Source organism: Ricinus communis, chromosome 7 (genome assembly GCF_019578655.1).
Source record: "Ricinus communis isolate WT05 ecotype wild-type chromosome 7, ASM1957865v1, whole genome shotgun sequence".
Taxonomy (NCBI): domain Eukaryota; kingdom Viridiplantae; phylum Streptophyta; class Magnoliopsida; order Malpighiales; family Euphorbiaceae; genus Ricinus; species Ricinus communis.
The window spans coordinates 24,741,637-24,763,383 of NC_063262.1; the positions used below are offsets into that span (position 1 = coordinate 24,741,637).

The 21,747-nt window shown below is 29.4% G+C and overlaps 2 protein-coding genes across 3 annotated transcripts; both read left to right on the forward strand.

Moving 5' to 3' along the window:
- The first annotated feature begins 1,283 nt into the window (after positions 1-1,283).
- Positions 1,284-4,695, forward strand: LOC8264961 (E3 ubiquitin-protein ligase PRT1). 2 transcript variants are annotated; one of them, XM_015720519.3, is made up of 7 exons: positions 1,284-1,535; positions 1,783-1,811; positions 1,921-2,100; positions 2,400-2,576; positions 2,777-2,986; positions 3,392-3,495; positions 4,033-4,695. In XM_015720519.3, exons 1-7 carry the CDS (start codon positions 1,453-1,455, stop codon positions 4,408-4,410), a joined length of 1,161 nt encoding a protein of 386 aa, XP_015576005.1. In that variant the 5' UTR covers positions 1,284-1,452; the 3' UTR covers positions 4,411-4,695. The 2 variants fall into 2 exon arrangements, with proteins under 2 accessions (XP_015576005.1, XP_015576004.1); XM_015720518.3 differs by having other exon boundaries at positions 1,288-1,535; positions 2,400-2,660.
- A 10,828-nt stretch (positions 4,696-15,523) lies between these two features.
- Positions 15,524-19,016, forward strand: LOC8264960 (cyclin-dependent kinase inhibitor 3). The gene is made up of 3 exons (XM_002521054.4): positions 15,524-16,537; positions 18,155-18,358; positions 18,536-19,016. The coding sequence occupies exons 1-3, from the start codon at positions 16,092-16,094 to the stop codon at positions 18,603-18,605; spliced, it is 720 nt and encodes a 239-aa protein (XP_002521100.1). The 5' UTR covers positions 15,524-16,091; the 3' UTR covers positions 18,606-19,016.
- Positions 19,017-21,747: the final 2,731 nt, after the last annotated feature.

A 21,747-nucleotide genomic window follows, 5' to 3' on the forward strand; every position in this document is an offset into this window, starting at 1 on the left:
AGGTGACGGTGGCAGTGTGTATTATGAATAACTCTAGATTCTAAATTTTTATTAAATAAAAAAGAGATTTACCAGGCAAAAGAACTATAGCTGTAAGATATAGAAAGGAAATAAATGTTTTTTCTTTTTCATTTTTTCATTTATGAATTTTTAATGAATTCACCTCGTTTATCGATTCCATTTGATCTAATATTTTTATCAAACATAAGTTCTACTGTGACAATATTAATGGTTTTTTGTTAGTTAGTTTTGGTGATAATGAAAAGGTTTTTGTTCTTTCTTTTCTTAAGAAAGGCAACTGGTAATATTAAACAGAAGATAATTGTCCTACATCTTGCAAAACAGAAACAGAAATGGAAGGAGGAACGTCCTCCACCCAAACAAATTCACTACTACTGTCTAGCACATAATGAGCTAAGTTATGGGCCATCGAGTTAGCTTCTCTTCCGATGAATTTATACTGAAGAACTCTAATACTATTAGCTAACTCCTGGATATCATAAACTAAGAGATTGTCAAGAATATTGGAATTGTAATTCCATTAATAATGTCCATTTTACACTTACTGTCAGTTTCTATTTTCAATCCTTAAATACCAGTTTCCAGTATTACCTCTATTGCCCACCTAATGGCCTTGCCCTCTGCCACTGTGTTGGCTCTCAAGCTGATTCTCTTTTGCCTCTGTTAATAGCACCTGCCCATTATCATCTCGAACAATAAATTCCAGACCAGCAGTACCATCCTCATACGATGCTGCATCGGTATTTAGTTTTAGAGACCCTCTATCAGGTACACTTCAAGAATGAGTTTCCATCGATTGTGGGGAATAAAAAGGTATTAAGAGTGGCTTTAATAAATTATTTTTTTATTGATAATGGTACTTTAAAGAAATTAATATTTATTATTCTTTTAATCTAATGAACTTAATTTAACAATAAAAAAAAATCTAATTTGACCCTTTAATTTATTGTCTTGGATTCAGTTTACCTTTTCTATTGCAGTCTTGTTATAGTTTTTTTTTTTGCTCTTTCCAAAAAAAACAAAATACAGAAGTGAGTCGAAAGTACCAAAATTTTGGTTAAAGTGGCAGCAAAGTTGAAAAATAAGTCAAATTGAGCTTATTCACAAAGTTTAGGGGCTAAATTGACTCCTCCTTCTTTCAATGAATGTATCTTCATCCAGGATATTATCTATCAGTGCTTGCTTGTTTGACACAAGTTATGTCGCATTCACGTGTTAAAAATCAATAGATATCAATCTTTTCTTTCTATAAGAAAAAGAAAAAGAAGAAAAAGGAGATGAGCGGTGCAGATGTCGTACGTGATTTAATGGGGAATAATAATATTAAAAAAGAAAATTCTCTGCTTTTTCACATCCAAATATCTAGAAGGAGAAGGCAGCGTGGCAAACTGCAGTAAGACTGTAAAGCAGCTGCCCTCTCTCTTATTTCTGATGGGCAAAGGTGAAACCACCGATACCGCTGCCATGGTTGAATCGGAGAAAATTCCCGATTCTTTTCTCTGCTGCATTTGTCTGTAAGTTGTCTTTTATTCATATGATTAGACTCATAAATACTTTTGTTCGCGATGTTTCCTTATCATAGGACTGTGTGACGATTTCATGGAGTGAAGGAAAAAAATAAATTAGATAAGCCACTTTTCTCATTAGGCAGTTGCTGCTATTACCATTATGATCAAATGACTGTATGTCGATGACTTGTTCTTGTTAGTCATCTGTTATTTGTTCCTGTATTTATGAATTATGTTCTTCGCTTTGTTTCAGGGACCTTCTATTCAAACCCATAGTTCTCGGTAAGGCATTGGGAACGCCAGTTACTTTGAAAAGTATCAAATACAGACCTAAATAATTTGTCTTTTTCTTCTTCTTCTTCTTCTTCTTCTTTATGCTTTTCGGTTGCAGCTTGTGGTCATGTTTCCTGTTTCTGGTGTGTCCATAAATCCATGAGTGGTCGACGAGAGTCCTGTTGTCCAATTTGCAGGCATCCGTACAATCACTTTCCAACAGTCTCTCAGATGCTCCATGCCTTGCTCTTCAACATCTATCCTATTGCCTATAAGAGGAGAGAAGAACTAATTCTAGGTTAGCTTTATATTCTTTTGCAAGTGCCTTCCCTTTGTAATTCCCAGTGTTTTTCGGTTTACGATTCGGTAAAACTATACTATATTGGATCGCGAATGATGCTATGATTCATGACCGTAATTGCAATAGCTATTAGACAGAATTTGTAAGGTCTGTTAATGGTTCTGCCCAATTATTACATTCACGTTTTGATCGAATCTCTCATCTTTAAACTGTAGAAAGTGGCAAGGTTAATTTGTTATTTTTCTACCTTTCCTGTAAAACTTAAGGATGCCATACTGTTATCTTTCATATTCCAGCGGAAGAAAAACAGATGGGTTATTTTTCACCTCAGTTCGATTACACTGCATGTCAGTCGCCTGAAAATCAAGAATATGATCATCTAAAGGATCATGAACACCTCTCAACCACTAGTTTGGAGTCCGACTCATGCTCAGAGACTTGCTCCACAAGGGAAGGAGAGCCTAAGGGCAAAAGTAAGCGATTATCGATCACTGATGTACTCTGCGCTGCATGCAAGCAACTTGTTTTTCGTCCAGTCTTCCTTAACTGTGGCCAGGGTAACCTTTTGCTTGAATTAACGCAATGATGTGCTGGCAGGTGTTTTCTTATGTCGTCTCAAATTCAGATTGATCTTTATTCATTAGGTTGTTTTGCTGTTTTCATCATATTTCAGGGTATTGTGAGAGTTGTATCTCATGTTCAGTTGATGAGAATGGGATGCTTAGATGTCAAGTTTGTCATTCTTTGCACCCAACTGGTTTTCCAAAAGTATGTCTGGAGCTTGACCATTTTCTGGAGGACCAATTCCCCAGAGACTATGCCATGAGAAGAGATGCTGTTGAGCTGAAACAAGCGAACATAAAGATTGAGAACCCTATTAGCTGTACATCTGCACTTTCTCTAATAATAACTTCTCAATTCATTTTACTGCTTCAGTTGTGTTCATTGTGTCATCTCTTAGTTAAATAAGATATCCTGCTGCTTAATTACCCTGGCTGTTAAAGGAACTGTGATATGCTTAGCCTAATGTATAAATATTAGGCCACCAGTGGCACAATATATGTCAGAAGTTCATAAAAATGCATGCTCTCAAATGGCTCACATGCCTATAATATAAAGTCATTTGGTTATACTCCATAAGGCAACTATCATGCTATGTTATTCTGGATTTATATCTAATCATAAAAATAAATCATCTTCTATAGCAATCCTTTACTGCAATATCATTCTGCATCAATCATTTTCTTAATATTTGGGACACTATAAGTTACCATATAATTTGCTTCAGGTTCTGCAAGAGCTGGTAAAAAAGGTTTTTCTTTTTCTTCAATGCCGAAGGAAGAGCTTTCTCACTTAAAGCTTCATTTTGGTGTTGGTTGTGATTTTTGCGGGGTAATTTCTAGTCCTTCATTACATGAAATTTACATAGATGCCCTTATTTTAGTCATATAGCATATTTCAGCATCAAGTGCACCTTAGAACTTGGTTTTATGTATTTTTTCATCTGATATTTTTAGCTATCAATGACTAGAATGTTGGACTTACATTAACGCCTATCTCTATTGTTGTGTGTCTGGAATGAGCTGAATTTAAGCATTACTATTACACATTGAGAAGGTATATATTTATTTTATCAGTTACTAATTAGAATGTCAGAAAACCATACAAAGACTGCAGTATCTTGACAATACATGATATAAGTTAAAGAACTTTCTCTAGTCTCTAGTACTAGCAAATGCAAATACATTCATATCACTTGCTATAAATTAGACAAATGAATCTCCCTATTTTAGGATATTGTGGGGGAATAGGTTGACCATTTCATAGATCATTGCAACTTTCAAATGTATTGACGCTTCATATTGATGTTGTTTTATTAGCCATACATTATCCATAGCACTATAAATAATAATGGGCTTGTATGAACAGATTTATCCTATAATTGGGGATAGGTACCGATGCAAAGATTGTGTTGAGAAAATTGGTTTTGACCTTTGTGGCGACTGCTATAACACTCGCTCTAAGCGTCCTGGCAGATTCAATCAGCAGCATACCCCAGAACACAAGTTTGAGCATGTTGATTCTATCAACGGACGTAGAGTAATTAGGAGGTTGATGAACGATCAGTTTGGGAATACTTCCCCTGTTCTTGCCAATCCTGGTGATCTATCGGATGTTCCAGAAAATGAATTCCCCAGCTCACTTATATCTGTTGGTGCTGATGAAGGAACCAGAAACACTGCGATGGCTACTGTTATCCACACCGGAAGCGCAGATGATCAAAATGAGTCCCAATCCACCGGTTAATCTCTTTCTGCCTTTTTTTGTTTATGGTTGCTGTGTTTGGCTGTAGTGGTGGTTTCCTGGGATTTTACCAAAAGAAAAAAACTGAACGCTTTGCTGCATTTGATCTATTGCTGTCTGGTATGTTCATTGCATAGTGTCCATGTGAAGTTTTGTATGTATAATCTTGGCATTTGCAGTGGCATGCATTACTTGTACAATACATACTTTTTGTACAGGGTTCCTTTGCAGGGCCAACGTTCCTTTCTTTTTGTTCTTGAGATAATAAAAGCAGCTTTATTTAAACAAGATCGAACTCTTCCATAAAAAACCTGTTAACTATCAAAATTAAGGGACCAACGAGCTACCTTGTTACCTGGGGATTGACACAGGAGAAGCTAACAGGTCTAAATGCTTTTGACTTTTTCTAGGACATTAGCATGTATTAAAGAACGTAGAGAAGATCCTACCTACCAGTCCACGTTGGAGAGCCTGAAAAACCAGCAAGGAATCAGTTTTCAGTTATTACATCATTTAAACCAGCGTCTCAGGCTAAAGTTAGGCCGTATAGCACAGCCCTAGCTTCTGAGAACTTTGCAGCTGAAAGCAATAACTTGCACATGTTAATTTCGAATGACCACCCGCGAGACAACAGTACCTGTTTGCACGGAAACAGCAGCATCTGAATTTATTTTATACACATCACCTGCTGGGGTGTGCCAAGGAGTTCCTCTATCAGCATCAACAGTTTTTGACAGGAACCTGGATTGATCTGAATTCATTCAAGTAACTAGCAGCTAGATGTGGTAATTAAGCAGACATTAAAATTTATTCCTTCATTAACAAGGTTAATGGGCGCAAAGCATATGTACTGACAAATCATTATGAAAAGAAAAAAAAAATAAAAAATCCATATTCACAAATTACACAAGAAAAGGTATTTGTACCAGCATACATGGTGTTAGTGTAGTGGCAGTTTGGCTACACTTGAAGATGTTTTATAGCCGAAGATTACGAGATTGAATCTTTAGAATTTCACTAATTGAAATGATTTGCATTGTTTACAGACCTCGAATAGAAGTAGTCCCATACACCCTCAGTATAGAGCAAAAGAAATAAAAAAAATGGTATTTCTATTTTGAAAGACAGAACTAGATTGAATCTTATTTGTATTAATCTCATTTGAATTGTTGATAAAAAAAAATTTATTTTTAACATACAATGTTATCATGATCTTCTTATTGATAGTGAATTTTTTAATTTGGATCTAAATTATTTTACTAGATTAAAACATGATTGTTTAGTTTAATATTTATTTTTTATATAATTTAACTACATATATAATAAAAATAATAATAGAATGGTATTATTTAATTATAAATATTTATTTTATATTAATAATTAAAATTCAATTATATAGTAATATAATAATATTATAGTAAATATAAATAGTTTTAAAATATTTAAGTTTCCTTAATTTATTAAATTTATTATTTTATTTAGACACTAAAATTAATTTGTGCTAAAAATAAAATTTTATTTTAATTTGATAATAAAATTAATTTTAGATGAATTTGATACTTGATAATAAATTTAAAACTTAAATTATAACTTTAAATTACTAGTTTAGTCTTTAAACTAACATAAAAAGAATAGTAAATAATTTTATTAAAATTATAAAAAATTTAACAATAAAAAAAATATAAAAATTGAATTATATATTAAACCAAATATTAAAAGATAAATGTCTCTTACTTTTTCATGGGTACAAAATTGTCAATGATTATGAAATTGTCGTATTTGAAAAATAGGATTATCATTCAAGAATAAAATGATTAATTTAAAACGTAATTCTTACCCCTCCCGCCAAAAGAAAAAAGAAAAAGGATGTGAAAGGCACGCGCCACTCTTTCTTGGAGCAAGTACGGGTAAACGTGCAGGTGACGAGTGTTAAAAAAGAAGAAGAAATAAAACAGAAAAAGCGCAGCACTAATGTAATCATGGTTAACTGTGTCATTTGGCGGGTGAGTTAATGATTCTCACCTGATAATTAAAAAACGCGGGAGGACGTGAAAAAACTATTGTATTTTGTTAAATGATGAAAATATTATATAGAATAAAATAAGAATTAAAGAGTTCGGTCGTGGAGATTCGAGCAGATTCGTGATTGGCTGAGTGATACTACTTCACACGTTGCCATTCTGTACGGCTATTTTTTAATTTAAATAAAAAAATTTAAAAATCAAATTATATTTTTATTAATTTAATTTTTTAATTTATAAAAAATAATTTATATATTATATTAAAATCAAAAGTTAAATACTATAAAATTAAATTTAGTTAACAATTGTTTAATAGAAATTCTGACTGAATATAAAATTATAAAATAAAATAATAAAAGTATAATTTTATTAGATATTAAAAAATAAGTATTATAAATAGTATTTTCTTATTAAATTTTATAAAATCCTTTCTCTGCTCAAAACTCTAATTAATTAATAATGAAATATAACATAAAAGGTGAATTTTGTCAACCACATTTTAATAAATAAAAAATATCTCAAAATTTTTATTTTACATACATAATTAAAATTTATTAATTTAATTGCACATAGAATAAGAAAAGATATCTAATATTTTTAATTAAAAACTTATAAATTACTAAGTTCTTATCATTTCTTACTTTCAATTTCTTTATTTATTATTATTTTTTCAAGGAATATATAATATAACCATTCTTATTTTTCAATATAAAACCTAGATAATTACGTAAATAAAATTAAATAAATATAAAATATACTTATTATTAGCTTGAATTTTGTTGGCAAAGAAAGAATCAAGTGAAGAAGTTCATAATTTTAATTGTATTGTTAGAATTTTTCTAAAATCTTTAAGTTAATGATTTTTAATTTTCTCTAGATTTCACTAATAATTTTGTGGTAATTTGAAGAGGGGAAAGATTAGGGTAGGGTGGGATAGGCTTAGGGATATAGGAAGACGAGAGAGAGAGAGAGAGCCACCACCACGAGGAGATTCCTTTATAAGAGTTTGGGGGTTTCGGGTCGGGTTATCGTAAAAAAAGGAGATAAGAATCCAATGCAAATGCTCACAACTCTGTAATGTGTGAAGGACTTACACCGTGTCAGCAATCATTGACAATTTGACGTTTCTTTGTGACTTGGGTTCTGATCCCTCCGCCCTATCGTTTACCCCTTTTTTTCATTCTATTAATAATATATTACATCATGAATAAAAAATTTAAAAATAATTACTAAGTTTTGATATCTTTTTATCCTACGCTATTTATTTTTTTATATTTAAGAATTCTTTATATTAAAAAGCCTATTCTATCAATAATAATTAATTTAATTAATTGTGTACTTATATGTTGTGTTGCACTAATTCTGAAATGTTGATATTATCCGATTAGTATTTTAGTATAACTTTAATAATGACTGATGAATAAATGGAGGTAATTAGAGCATTTACCCTTACAATCAATCATTTTAAATTGGAAAAATGTGCATTTTCACCCTTAATGATCAGCGGATTAGCACTTCTACTAATTCAAATGCAATTAAACTCTCAACTTTTGAAAAATCATTAATTCGAGCCCCTCATTAAATGGAAATATAAACTCTCGTTAATTTAGGGTGATGTGTCAATTTGCTTTGACTTCTAAAAGATGTAGGACCGACACTGGGCCACGTCACCCATCCTTTCTCATTAATACATGCCACTGCCTCAACACCTTCTCATATACGATGAGAATCAACCACTCTAGCTCCCTCAAGTGATTCTAATGCGAGCCCATCCACATCTTCTGAATAGATGCCGACCAATCATGAATGAAATTGCAAGGCAAGTCAAATCATGGAGTTATAAAGACGTCGACTATTCTCAATCAAGTATGGGAGAAGGTGTTGGCATCACTGTTTAGAGCTATTTAGTGAAGATATTCTCTCCTTCATTCCAGCTCCTAGAAGAAGGTGTATCCGATGACGGCAAGGAGGTTCAGCTGTTGGCATCACTATTTAACTATTTACTTCATCAATTTGATTATTTTATCGGGAATAATATAAAAATAAGAGGTTAAGAGAAGTGATAAAGTTATGTGAAAGTTGTTTTTGATGTTAATCAGTTGAATGCTTCTAGTGTTTCGAGTTGAATGATAATTACACCACCGCCTTCATCGTTAACACCGCCTTCAAGGACCACAACAACAATTTGTTATTCCCAGAGTTAACTTCTCATTATAATTCTTTTATTCAATCTTATTCAATACCCAATTCAAAAGCCAAAGACTGTAATAAATTAAAATCTAAATAAAAAGCTTAATACAAAGTGGGTTATTTCGAATCATAAGCCAAAGACAATTGGGTTCATCAATATAATTTGATCTTTGCATCTCTCTTTATTAAAAGAAAAGGCATTGGTTCAAGCAACAAGTTTATCAACTTTGTGCAAAAATAGGAACTTTTTTAATGTACTGTGGTGTTAGTGGTAATGAATTATAATTGAAGATTACAGTGACAGGTTGATCGTAAAACAGTTGCGAAGAAAATGATTTTGTCATCAATGATGGTAATATGGTCCTAATGGTTTTCAATAAAGACAAAGGTGATGATGGATCTTGGGTTCGATGGTTGCCATTACTGAAAGAAGTTGGGATGAAAGCGGCAGTGAAAGTGATGGTGAGTGCAGTAATAGTGGCGTTGAAGGAAAGAAGAAAGATAAATGCCACATCATATACTCAAATTAATGAATGTTTATATTTCTGTTAATAAGATGCCTGAATTAATTGTTTTCCAGAAGTTAAGAGCTTAATTGCACTTAAAATTAGTTGAAGTGCTAATTCGCTTCTACCACCAAATATTGGGTCAAAATTACACCTTTTCCCTTTTAGATTCTACTAGTTTTTTTACTCACGGTATATTGCACGTAAATAATAATAATTAACCTCATTTACAATAAAAAATAAAATAATACTAAATTTAGAATAATAGATAATATTAAAAGTTATATAATCTCTATGTCATAACTAGTTAATCTAAATTCTATTTTTAAAAACTAATTAATTAATCCATTTATATTTATAAATACATTAGTTGAATTAATTTTTAAATAATTAAACTCAATATTTTTATAATTAAAATTAATCTTAAATTAATATTAATAGATTATCATTAATATTATTAATACGTAAAACTAAAATTTTATTTCTCCAAGTATTTAATCAATGTTTATTTAAAAATATAATTCTTTCAATTTAAATAGCTATAGTCTCCTAAATTAATATTTATCAAATAATATATTGTGTATTTTCCAGTTATTTATATTACATGCGATAATATTTACTATAGATAACCCTATCACATCTTCTTACAATGTATAAGTAGAAATAGTTCATATAGTGCTATTTCACAATAAAAATATATAAATTTCATTTATAGCTATATATATATATATATATATATATATATATATATATATATATATATATATATTTCATTTTAAATTTAAATAAATATTTAAATATTAAATAAAAAATAAATATTAATATTATTAAATAAAAAAATATTGAAATTCCAGTTGATATCAATTTTTAATGCACAAATTAAAAAAATTATGAATGAAATTAATAAATTATTCATTATTTTAGATGATGATAAATTTTAATTTATTTCTAATTATTATCTTTTCTATTATTTCTAAATCAAATAAATAATTTAATAATTTTAATTTTTCATTCACAGATTTTGCATGTCTTATATTATAATTATATAAATTTAAAATTTTACTAAATTACCCCCGATAAAAATTAAAGCAATTAAAATTTAAATTCGCGGGTATTACATTCTCCCCCTCTTAAGAAAATTCATCTTTGAATTTTGAAGGAAGCAACGCTTACCTCAAGATTGAAATAAATGAGGGTAGAGGTCCCTCATCTCCTGATCGGTTTTTCAGGTACACTCCTCTGACGAATGGTTCTACCACAACACCTTAACCATTAGTATAATCTTAGCACGCAGTTGGCGAACTTGAGTATCCACAATTATAACTAGCTACTCCTCGTAAGTCAAGTCTTCACCCCTCAAAATCCATGCTAAGGTTCACAACTTAACCTTATTCAACATATAAAAAATGAAACACAAGTAGCTAAAGAAATCATACACCTTCAATATAGCCCTTTTAAGATTGTTCATGGTCTTATTCCTTTGAGTTTATTAGATTAATCTCCTTTGCCTTTACATATGAGAGTTGATTTAGATAGTTAAAAGAAGGTTGATTTTGTTAGGGCATTACATGAAAAGATGCGCTTGAACATTGAAAAAAGGAATGATAAATTTAAATTGTCCTGCTCAAGTCTAAATTGAGTCCTAGAGACCGGCAGGAGGCTGTTTCAGCGGCGGCAGCTGGGGAGGAAACTTCATCCTCGCAAACAGCTCCTCCTCGACAGTTAAAGGCTGCGCAAACGACGGTGACAGGCTGGTGACGATGAGGAAGCCCATGGCAAGCGAGGAGCGAAAGTATAATGATTTAAATAACTATTCTTTAAAAAAAATTAAATGATATAAAAATAAACAGTTTTAATAAAATAATATCAAAATATTAACAAATTAAATTGAGAAGAGTTTTAAAATCATATATATATATATATATATATATATATATATATATATATATATATATATATATATATATAAATTTCTGAAATCTAATTTTCTTTTTGACATGCGTGCTTAATTTCAGGAGATTTAATTATTTATCTCAATTTTCTATTTAATATAATCTAAAGTAATTTTAGGATTTTAACTATTTTAAGTAAAGTTAATGATTGAATTAACATTTTAAAATATTGATTCAATTTTTTATTTTTAAAAAAATAAATATTATAAATTTTTTATATGAATTATTAGCATTATTTAAGTATCTTTACAAACTATGATTGATTATATAACTATTTTAATGGTCAATGTCTATATATTTGTCTAACTCAAAAGAATTTAAAATTTTGATGCTAGTGAAATTATAATTTCATTGATATTTTATCATATAAAATTAATAATGAACTTTTTTTTTTCAAAAAATTAGTTTTTCATTTAATAAATGTCAATGGTTCAATTTTTAGTGAATTAAAAAGTCTATCTAGTTTGTAAGAAAATCTAAATTTATTACATAATTACTTTACTGATAGTTTTCATTTATAATTTTTTATAAAATGATTTATATTTTATATTTATATTTGTAATTGTTTTAGATAATTAAATTTTACATTTATAAATTAAATTATAGCTGAGACTTATTATTTAATTTTACTAAAATAGCTAGACTTTTAGCTAATTAATTTCTATTTAAATACTTCTAATCTATTAAATTAAATAAGCACTCTTATTCTATCTAACAATAGTTGGACTTGTTAGTTTCACATAATAAATAATAAAACAATCATAAAATCTAGAGTGAATTAATATAAAGATATTTATATAATTTTATTTGATAAAATTTAGATCCATTTTGATAACCAATTGAACATTTCTAATACATATTATACTATAAACCAAATAATTTAATGTTTATAATTTTTTTTTCTTTTTTAGAATAAAAATCTCAGACTTTTCCTTTGTATAAGATTTTAAAATCAAGTTATTTTTACTATTAGTTAATGCCTGACATATTATTTTTGTTTTTCTTCATTTCTTTCCCTTTTACACACACACATATTCAATTTATTAAATTTGATATAAATAGAATTCTAGTTGTTTTTTATTTAGTATCCTATCTCTAAATAATAGTAATATAATAGGACACTAAATTAAATTATATTACTATTATTTATTTTATATTACTATTATTTATTGTACTACTACTATTTATTGTTATTCTATTAAATTTATAAATATATTAATTTATAATATTTAAAATTCATTTAATATCTATGTTTAATTTTTGACATATAAATTTTTTTATTTTGATATGTGTATTAAGATTTGACACATGAAATTCAAATTTATGTATAATTTTTATAATTTTTTATATTAATTTATTAATTCATAAGTTATAATTCTAATTAAATATTGACTCTAATTTTTAAAAATAACAATATCATATTTACTAGATAATGATACTAATTCCATTCTAAGTAATGACATATTAATTATATTTTAATATTATATTTAATAATAAATTAATTTTTAATTATATGATAAATATTAATCTTAAAAATAGTAATATCAAATTATATTGATATGTTAATTTATATAATATTATAATTAATTAATTAATGAAAGTAATTTTTATATTATTACACTAATAAAATTTTTAAAAAATTAAAAATATTTAAAAATAATTAATTTAAAAATAATTAATTTATTATTATTTTTAAAAATTTTATAAATTAATATTAAATAGTAAAAAATTTATTAAATTGTAACTTAATTTTATAACTAAAATAATAATAACTACCATATAAAGCACATGTAGACGATTAGTTATATTAAATTAGTAAAAAATCAAATCAGTTAATTTTGACAATATTAATTGAAAAGTTCTTTCAATAAATTTATATTAAATTTCCGATGTTTTTGAGTTTTTATTAAATTTATAATATTTTATGTTTTTATTTTCCTATATTAAGATATTAAAAATATATATTTTAAATTTATTTTTAACTTTTTAATAAAAACAATTATATCTTGAATTTTAAAAAATCTATAAAATTATATATTTTTATAAAATAAAAATAATATATATATATTGATTTTAGTATTCTATAAAAAAATTTGAAAAAAGAACTACAACAATTTCAAAGAATATAATATATAATATTGATTATCTCTTTATTATGTTCAACATAACAAATTCAAAATACAGCTGCTACGTACAATTTGCCCGGGAGTATGATTGGGGGTAATAAAAAAAGGAAAACCAAAATGGCGGGTCACAGGGATTTTTTTGGCGGGAAAAATTAAAATATAGAAGTCGACAATCGAGACTCCTGAAATTAACTGTTTTGAATTAAATAATCAGTTTATGCAACGACGTTGACACTTGTCCTTTAAACATAAAAAAATGCCTGAAATTGGTGAAAAGAAAACACTATTAAGCATCAAAGGGCACATTCAGTCTTCCAAGGAACTAAATGTTTTATAGATCTTGTTTGTATTTTTTCTTAGAAGAAAGGAAATTCATTTTTAAATTTTTATACTAATATAGCATAAAAATTAATTTCACAAACTAAAAAATATTAAAAATAATTTTCATAATTGAAAAACATTTTTAATATAACATCAAGCAATACTAAAATCATATTGGTTGGATGTTTAGTTGATGAATTGATTTTGAGAATTTAAAAGCTCGTGCATAATATTATCAAAACTGATAAAAAATTATAATTATATAAAAAACACAGTAAAAATCAAATATCTTTTTTATAAATAAATTAAATAAAAACACACCCGTTAAATTGATCTAATGTATTTTTTTTTTAATTTATGAGAGAATTAACAGGCTATGAACTATATAATTCTTTACAATTGTTATTAAAGTAAACTTACTTGGTGTCTAAAAGTAAATGTTATTGTCACTGAATTAAAACTCAAATGCGATCTAACATTTTAATTTAAAACAAAATTAAAAGCAAGAGTTGCTCTTGGAATGACTAACATCGAAATGGGGAGTACATTGGTCTACAACTAAAGATTATAGGAAAATTAATTATAATCAACCATTTAAAATAAATAAAAGGATTTTTCAACTTTATTAAAACCAATCACCCAAGAGGTAATACAATAGTGAAAGTAAAGTTAAATTCCCTTTTATATCATGTCTAGCCTAATTATTATTGAACTTGAATTTATGAAGCTCAACTCATAGAGGTATGAGGTTCGGACATCTTAAAATCACATGAATTAATTTAGTCAAATACTATATTTAGTTTGATGAAATTATATAAAACTAACTTTACTTGAACTTAATTATTATTTTTAAAAAAAATTAATGATAAAAGTTGAGTTTAAAACTCAAAATCACAAAAAAAGAAGACTTCAAGGGCCAAAGAGTAGTCTGTTAGGCTAAGATGCGTTGCGGAGCAACCCAGTGGAGATAAGGAGCAATGTCACCACTGCTACGCTTGCATTGGCTCGTGTGACCTGGCGAAGAGAAGAAGGAAGCCATCCCCCTATCGCTCTCACACAGGCCCGTGCAAGGTTACAGAAGCAAGCCACACTGTCGAATAAAAAGACCGTATAATAAAAATAATAAAAAAATCTAGCCCAACGTTTAACAAGGGCATTAAAGCTAGTTAAACGAAAAAGAATTAAAGTAAAAAGCAAAGAAAGGGAAGATTAACCATTAGGGAGGATGCCGATGGACAAACTCATCAAGAGCCGCCCGTTCTAAAACCCTAATATGGGAAGGCAAAGAGTTAGAGAGAAAGAGTTTTCTAATCCTTCTCCTCCTCAGGGTTGTTCGTTACATGTACTTGCATCCCACCTTCTTAAGTAGGGATGAAACTTCAAATCACTATTACAGAAGTGCTCACACATCTTTTATTTATTCACTTTTTGCAATAACTCAGTGCTAGCCACGGTAGCATACCGTTTTAGATTGGTCCGTATAATATGAAAAGTACGCACATTCGTCTTAATTAATGTTGAAACTAGGAAATTACACCCCCCACCTCCAACCCAAAAAAGAAAAAAAGAAAACTTTCATAATTGGAGCATATAATTAAAATATTAAATTGAAATTTGTCTGTTAATTAGGCCGATTATCAGGATTTAAATGTTGTTTGATTGCTGGGTGGGGGTGGTTGGAGCATTTTTAAGTACTAACTAAAGTATGAAAGGTTCATTAATAAGTGTGGCAGTGCAGTCTTTTTATCTTTTTGTTTGCATGAAACATCCCTTCATTCCTTCTCTTATATATATTTTTTTCTTTTCTGAAAATGACAATTCATGGTTATTGCAGAGATGAGCATAGAAACCAATTTTCTTTTCAATGAAGGAGACGTTAAGATTTCACCTCAATTACAGATTTGGGTTCTAACTTTTATGCTCAGCAAAGAAACACTAATTAAAAACACTGACACCCAATTAGTGATTTCACCATTGAATTAGACCATCCAAACCACTTTCATTTAATCAATTCTATTATTGATCAAGGTCTGTATAATACTTTGTTAAAAAGAAGAGATCAATATAATACGAATTGTTTCATTTTTGTGATTTTTGATATAGACGTCGTTGCACTTGAGCCGCTGAAGGGTTGTCAAACTTAAATGTTAGCAATGATGTGATGCAAAATAGAAAAAGAATTAGAGGTCCCACATGAGTTTGAAGAATATTTATCACATTGTATTTTATTTTAAATATAAGAAAGCTTGGGGAAGAAAACCAACAAAAAGAAAAAGAAAAAGAAAACAACAAAATATCACAAGAAAGAAAGAAAGAAAGAAATGTTTCCCTATTCCCAACCCTAATAACTTTTCTCTTTCATCTCATTATCCTCCACTTTCAGATACAAAATTGGTCCCTCCTCTTTCCCTCCTTGCAGTCCTTCCTTCTCCTTCTTCTCCTTCTCTTTTATGTCCCTTTTTTATCTAACAAACCTTAAATGACCCAAACCAAAACATATTGTCATACTCAATAGCATAAGAATCAAGAATCAAGAATCAAGAATCAAGAAAATCAAGAATCAAGAAAATGGGTAAGTACATGAAGAAGTCAAAAATCACAAGTGATGTCACGGTAGTCATGGAATCTACCACCTTAGGTGTCCGGACACGAGCTAAAACCCTAGCTCTTGCTGCCGCTGATTCCTCCTCCTACATCCAGCTTAGGAACCGCCACATTGAAAAGCCTCCTTTATTGCTCAATGAAAACAACAACAAACTGCTTCAACAGCAACAGCAAAAGAAACAGCTCAGAGAAACTCAAGATTCTTGTTTTAACAAGAAATTGAACTCAAGAGCGACTTCCAGGCTGACTAGAAGTTCAGTTAAAGGGAGTAGGGATTGTGAAGAGGAGGAAGAAGTAGAAGGGTGTTTTGGGAAGAAAGGGGAAATGTTGGCTTTGAAGTGTGAAGCTGACGATTTTGGTGTTGAGGTCTCTTTTGGAGAAAACTATTTAGATTCTGATTCAAGAGACAGGTATATACATTCTTCATTTTCTCATCTTTTTACAAAAAAAAAAAGAGTATTCTGCTTTTCTGGGTATTAAGTTCCAAATGTAGCTCCCTTTGCTAGGTTCATTTTGTTTTTGGCTATATAACCTTTTCAGTTTCAATTTTTTTTTTCCAGTCTGTGATTTGTTTTGGTAGCTGCATGTAGCTGTGTCCTATAACATTAATTTTCTTTTTTCTTTTGTGGGGAATTTTTGAGCTTTTTGCTGTCCTATGCTTTTTAATGTTCTATTTTTTTTTTATTTGAAGTGCTTTTCAAAGTGAAGCAAGAAAAGTAAATTTCCATGCACTGAAATGCTCATTTAGTACTTGCCTAGCTTGCTATGAAGGGTTTTAGATGTTTTACTCTTTTTTTTTTCTAAGGAAAGAAAACCATGCATGGTTGCTTAATTCTTTATTTCTTACACTTTTGCTCAAGTAATTTTAATGTGGTGTTATTCTGGGTATTGCTAGATAAAAATCCTGTCTTTTCCCTTCAGATTTTTGTATAGTTGTCAAGTGTTGTTTCTGCTGTCTAGTTCACTTTCCGTATGTTTTAGGAGAACTGGGTTGGTAGTGCAACCCCAACATGGCTCAAGAACTTATGCTGACAAATGGATGCTGTAAGAAACTAAAAAAAAGAAGTGTATTATTATTTCTTTTGGAATTAGATAAGGCATATAAAAAAAATTAAAATGAAAAAAGAAAAGAAATTTCTTTCTGGGGTTGTGATTTGTTTCAGTGCTTTCACTTTCGTATGATACATTAATATTGTTGCTACTGCCTAAAAATTGCTTTCGCAAAAGGTTAGCGATGTTTATGACTTGTGGAAGGTGCTTCTTTTAATTTATTATATTTTACAAGTTTCCATTTTCAACATGTGTGCCCACAAGCAGAGTTATTAATGTTGCTAGTTGCTTTTCTTTTGTGTTGTTGAAACTGATTTATGCATTTTTCCCCTGTCTTTCAAGGGTACCACAGAAATAGAATGAAGAATATCTTTTCTGATTTGTAATCTCTTGTGTCCTTAAACAATCTTTGGTTACTTGTAATATTAGATCATGAATCCTTTTTGTGTTGAGACCATAAGCTGTCATCAAAATATATTATTTTGAACTATAAAATATGTGAGCAATATGGTTTTAATTAGTTTATTAATACATAGTACTAGAACTTGAAAAAAAAAATTGCTATCATGAATGTGATATCCTGGGTTTGGATTTCCTCGGTAAATTTTTTTCTTCTTGCAATAGTGGTGCCAGTAACTCTTCTGCTTCATTTGTGTTAGCATGTTAGTGGATAATGATATATCATATTCATGGGCCCCAGTCACAGAGATACATTTATGTGGAATACTCTGTTTTAGGGCTATCAGTACGTGACAAAAAGTTTCAGTTTTCTTGCTTTCATTGTATGGCTCCTGATTTCCAAATTGGTTGTTGTCCTTGTAAATAGTGAGACTTACTTTCTTGGCATAATTGGGATATCAATTTATATTTTTTTAGTTTGATTTTCTTTTTTATTTTTCAGTTGGAAAAGAACTTCATTATGAATTTTTGCATAAAAATGAATTGGCATTGTTTTGATCTAATATTTTGTTAAGCAGGAGCACTAGAGAAAGCACTCCATGCAACTTGATAAAAGACTCAGATGCCACTGGGACTCCTTGTTCAACAACAGGACAGGCGAGCTCCACTGCAACTAACCGAAGAGTTAGGAATAACATACAGAGAAGTATACCGACAACACATGAAATGGAGGAATTTTTTACCTGTGCCGAACAGAGGCAACGGAGATTATTCATTGAGAAGTATGATTCTATACTTTCCTGCACAAACTTTTGATGTAGTCCGTGTGTATTTATTAAGATAGGTAGCATAAGGGTTTATTGATCCTGGAAAATAATAAATTCACCGACATTTCAGCTAGATTGCTCACTTCCAATTAACTTGGCAAGTCTTCTGATTTGTTTACTAAAATATTGCAGGTACAACTTTGATGTTGCGAATGACTTGCCTCTCCCTGGACGCTATGAATGGGTCCAAGTGATTCCTTAGGCAGTATTAAATCATTTTAGGACTTTCATCCCCCATAACTTGTTTGATTTTCATGCAGAAAGGGCTTTAAGAAGGTGGTGATATCAGTCTCTGACATGTTCCATCATCCTTCCAAGCTCCAGAGACATGCATGGAAGATGCATAAATGAAAAAACTCATTATACATTAGCCAGATACCAAATTAAAACATTGTTGGCGTAGGCGGAAAAGCGAGAGTCGTTGAAGATAATGGGGGAGAACAGATAGTGTAGGGTTTTAGATGTTTCATTATTGTAATATTCAGGAGGTATATCTAATATAATTGTTAGTTTTTTTTTTTTTTTTATTTCTTCTAATTTACTTTTGTCTATACGTAGGGATGAACCATGAATATTCTCTTTGGTAATAAATGTAACTCATTTCTCAGTTTTACATTGCTTGTCTTTTCCTTTGTTTTGTACCTTGAATTTCTGATAATGCATCTTAATTACACAAGAACACATAAACTGCATTCAGTTTAAGTTTTGATGGTGATGTTTCTAAGCTTGTAAATCTAAGATAAGATTGTTTTGTGCCCTACTTGTCTTGGCGGTATGTGAGGTATGCTGATTGGTAGTGGTGGCTGTGGACCGTGGCCGTGGCCGTGGTAATGGCGGTGGTCAATCCTGTGAAGGACAGTTGGACTGATCTGTTGAATTGGACTATTTTGGTTTTGGTGGTTAAAAAACTTTTCTACCAAATATAAGTGTCCTTGATACATAAGTATGCTGTATAGGACCGCCCTATTATTCAAGTTGGCTGTACTATTCACCCCCTTACTCCCTTTCTTCTTATTTCGTCTCATAGAAATGATAAATCTCTATCCTTGTCCTTTTATTTATTTTATATATACAATATATATACATTTATAACGATTTAGAATTAATTCACTTGATATGCTTTTTTGATATATTTTACTATAGAGTTAAAAGAATTATAAAATTAAACATGTAAAAGTAATTCAAAATTACTGATGTCTTGGCTTGAATTCAACAAAAAAAAAAAAAAAAGATGATGTGATTTTCAAATCCTTACAGCATTTTTTTTCTTTCAAATAAATTTTATTGTTTTATAATAAACTGCCACTTGAATAGGGAAGTGGCCCCTCATTATGCTTAGGACATTTAGGTTTGAAAATCACTGGTGGTGGAGGAGATGGTGGTGCTGATGTTGGTGTTGGTGGGGTTCTGGCAGTCTTGGATTGTTCTGTAGAATCTTACTTCAGAACTTCAGGTTCTTTTTGGCAGTGGAGAGTTTTTTCTTTTCTTTTTTCCTCTTGATTTTTGCTTTTTAAAGTCTTTGGCCCCCTTTTTTTTTTTAAATGTTAAATTAATATATTTTTCTTCTCCAGTCTGTGGTGATAAAAGTTGTTGAGATTGTCAAGTGGGCATTTATTGAATGTGCTCAGAGTGTTGCATTGGTGAGTTTGCCTATTCACATGGGACATTGTACGGTTTCTGCCATAGTTTTGCATCACAGGTTGCATTGCTTTGCTACATCTTTCCTTCAACTTCATTTCAAAATGTTCTGTTTCGTTTCCTCCAATAAACAAAAAATTCCTTTCGAACCCATTTCCATTTCTTCTCTTTCTTAATTTCTTTTCTTATTAATAGTAGAAAGAACATTAATTAGAACATGCAAGGGTGAGATTTAGATGAATGAACCCTAAAATTATAAGTAAGCAGATTCGGAAATGGCTTATGGGATTGGAATGAAGTTCTTTGGTTGTTCAAAAGAAGAAAAAAGATATAAATTTATTTGTGTTTCTCATACTTGTCAAACAGACAAACATCAATTTTAAGTTTGGCTTCTTCCTCTGTCTTATAGATAGGCACCTTGCTAGATTTCCGGAAACCTGATAACCTATTATTGTCTGATTTGGGTAGATAACCTTTTCTATCTTGTTCTTGGCTGTAACAATTCTTTTATCTACCTTTTTCTTGTCAAGTTATAGTAAATTCAAGATTTCAATTATTGAGTCATTCAACCGTGATCAAGATGCTATTTAGATATGCAATATAATTCTTGATTCACTTTCTTGTTAAATTCTTATCATATTCATTGTTTGGAAAAAACCCTGGCCGAATAAATATTTATATCTTTTAATTTCAGTCAATTTAATAATTTAATTTTTTATTAATATTTTTTATATGTGAATTGTTCAACATTGACGTATATTATATGCAAGTGTATAAATACTATAAAAAAAATATAATTCAGCCGTGTCAGATTAATTGAAAATTAAAAAAAAATTAAGTATTAAAAAATTAATATTTTACTAAATTAATTAAAAATTAAAATATTAAATTGATTAACTATTATAAATTTAAAAATAAAAATATATACATTTAGCAGAAAAAAAAAACGCATTAAGGAATTGCTATTATACATTTAACCTTAGAAATTTGAGTCATATGTATATAAATAATCTAATGTAAAAATATTAACATCAATCGCATTGAAATTTAGATGTTAACTTTAGTTTCAAAACAACAAAATTTAGAAGATATATAAATTGGTAAGAAAGCAATTGCCTAAGCTTTTTCTTTTTGGCTTATTCTACTTTGAGAAGACAAATAGAAACCACACTCTTTCTGAAAGTTCCAACAACCTCTGGGGAAAAAGAAAATCAACATTTAAAAAGACAAAGTTACATCTCTTTAACCATTACCACAGATAAAAAGAATTTTATTAATTATATTTTCATTTCATCCGGGAAAAACCATCTTTTTCTCAACAACGCCTTTGTCATTTGATCCAATAGCATTTCCGTTAGATAGGAACAAATTTGATAAATACTGATAACTTAAAAATAGAGCTAATAATATTAAAAATTTCATTTTCCTTTTGGTGTAATTTTGGATTTTCTTTTACCACAAGTGGTCTAACTTTACTTTTTATTTTATTCCATTTTATACAGTTTTTTAATATGCCAAAATTAAACTGATGCGATATAATAATATTATTTTTATCAATTTAAATTAATTCAAATAATAATGAAGTCAATAATAGATATTTCACCAGTTTAAATTATGATTTTTAAAGTCTATGTGGAGATTATATTAACTTAATTTTGACCAAATAGATAAATTGGCTAAAAATTATACTTAATTAATCAAATTGG

Coding starts and splice junctions, on each gene's coding strand:
- LOC8264961 (XM_015720518.3), top strand. CDS start 1,453: ATGGGCAAAGGTGAAACCACCGATACCGCTGCCATGGTTGAATCGGAG. Junction 1,812..1,920: donor ATTCAAACCCATAGTTCTCG/GTAAGGCATTGG, acceptor TTTCGGTTGCAG/CTTGTGGTCATGTTTCCTGT. Junction 2,661..2,776: donor CTTCCTTAACTGTGGCCAGG/GTAACCTTTTGC, acceptor ATCATATTTCAG/GGTATTGTGAGAGTTGTATC.
- LOC8264960 (XM_002521054.4), top strand. CDS start 16,092: ATGGGTAAGTACATGAAGAAGTCAAAAATCACAAGTGATGTCACGGTA. Junction 16,538..18,154: donor GATTCTGATTCAAGAGACAG/GTATATACATTC, acceptor TTTGTTAAGCAG/GAGCACTAGAGAAAGCACTC. Junction 18,359..18,535: donor CGGAGATTATTCATTGAGAA/GTATGATTCTAT, acceptor AAAATATTGCAG/GTACAACTTTGATGTTGCGA.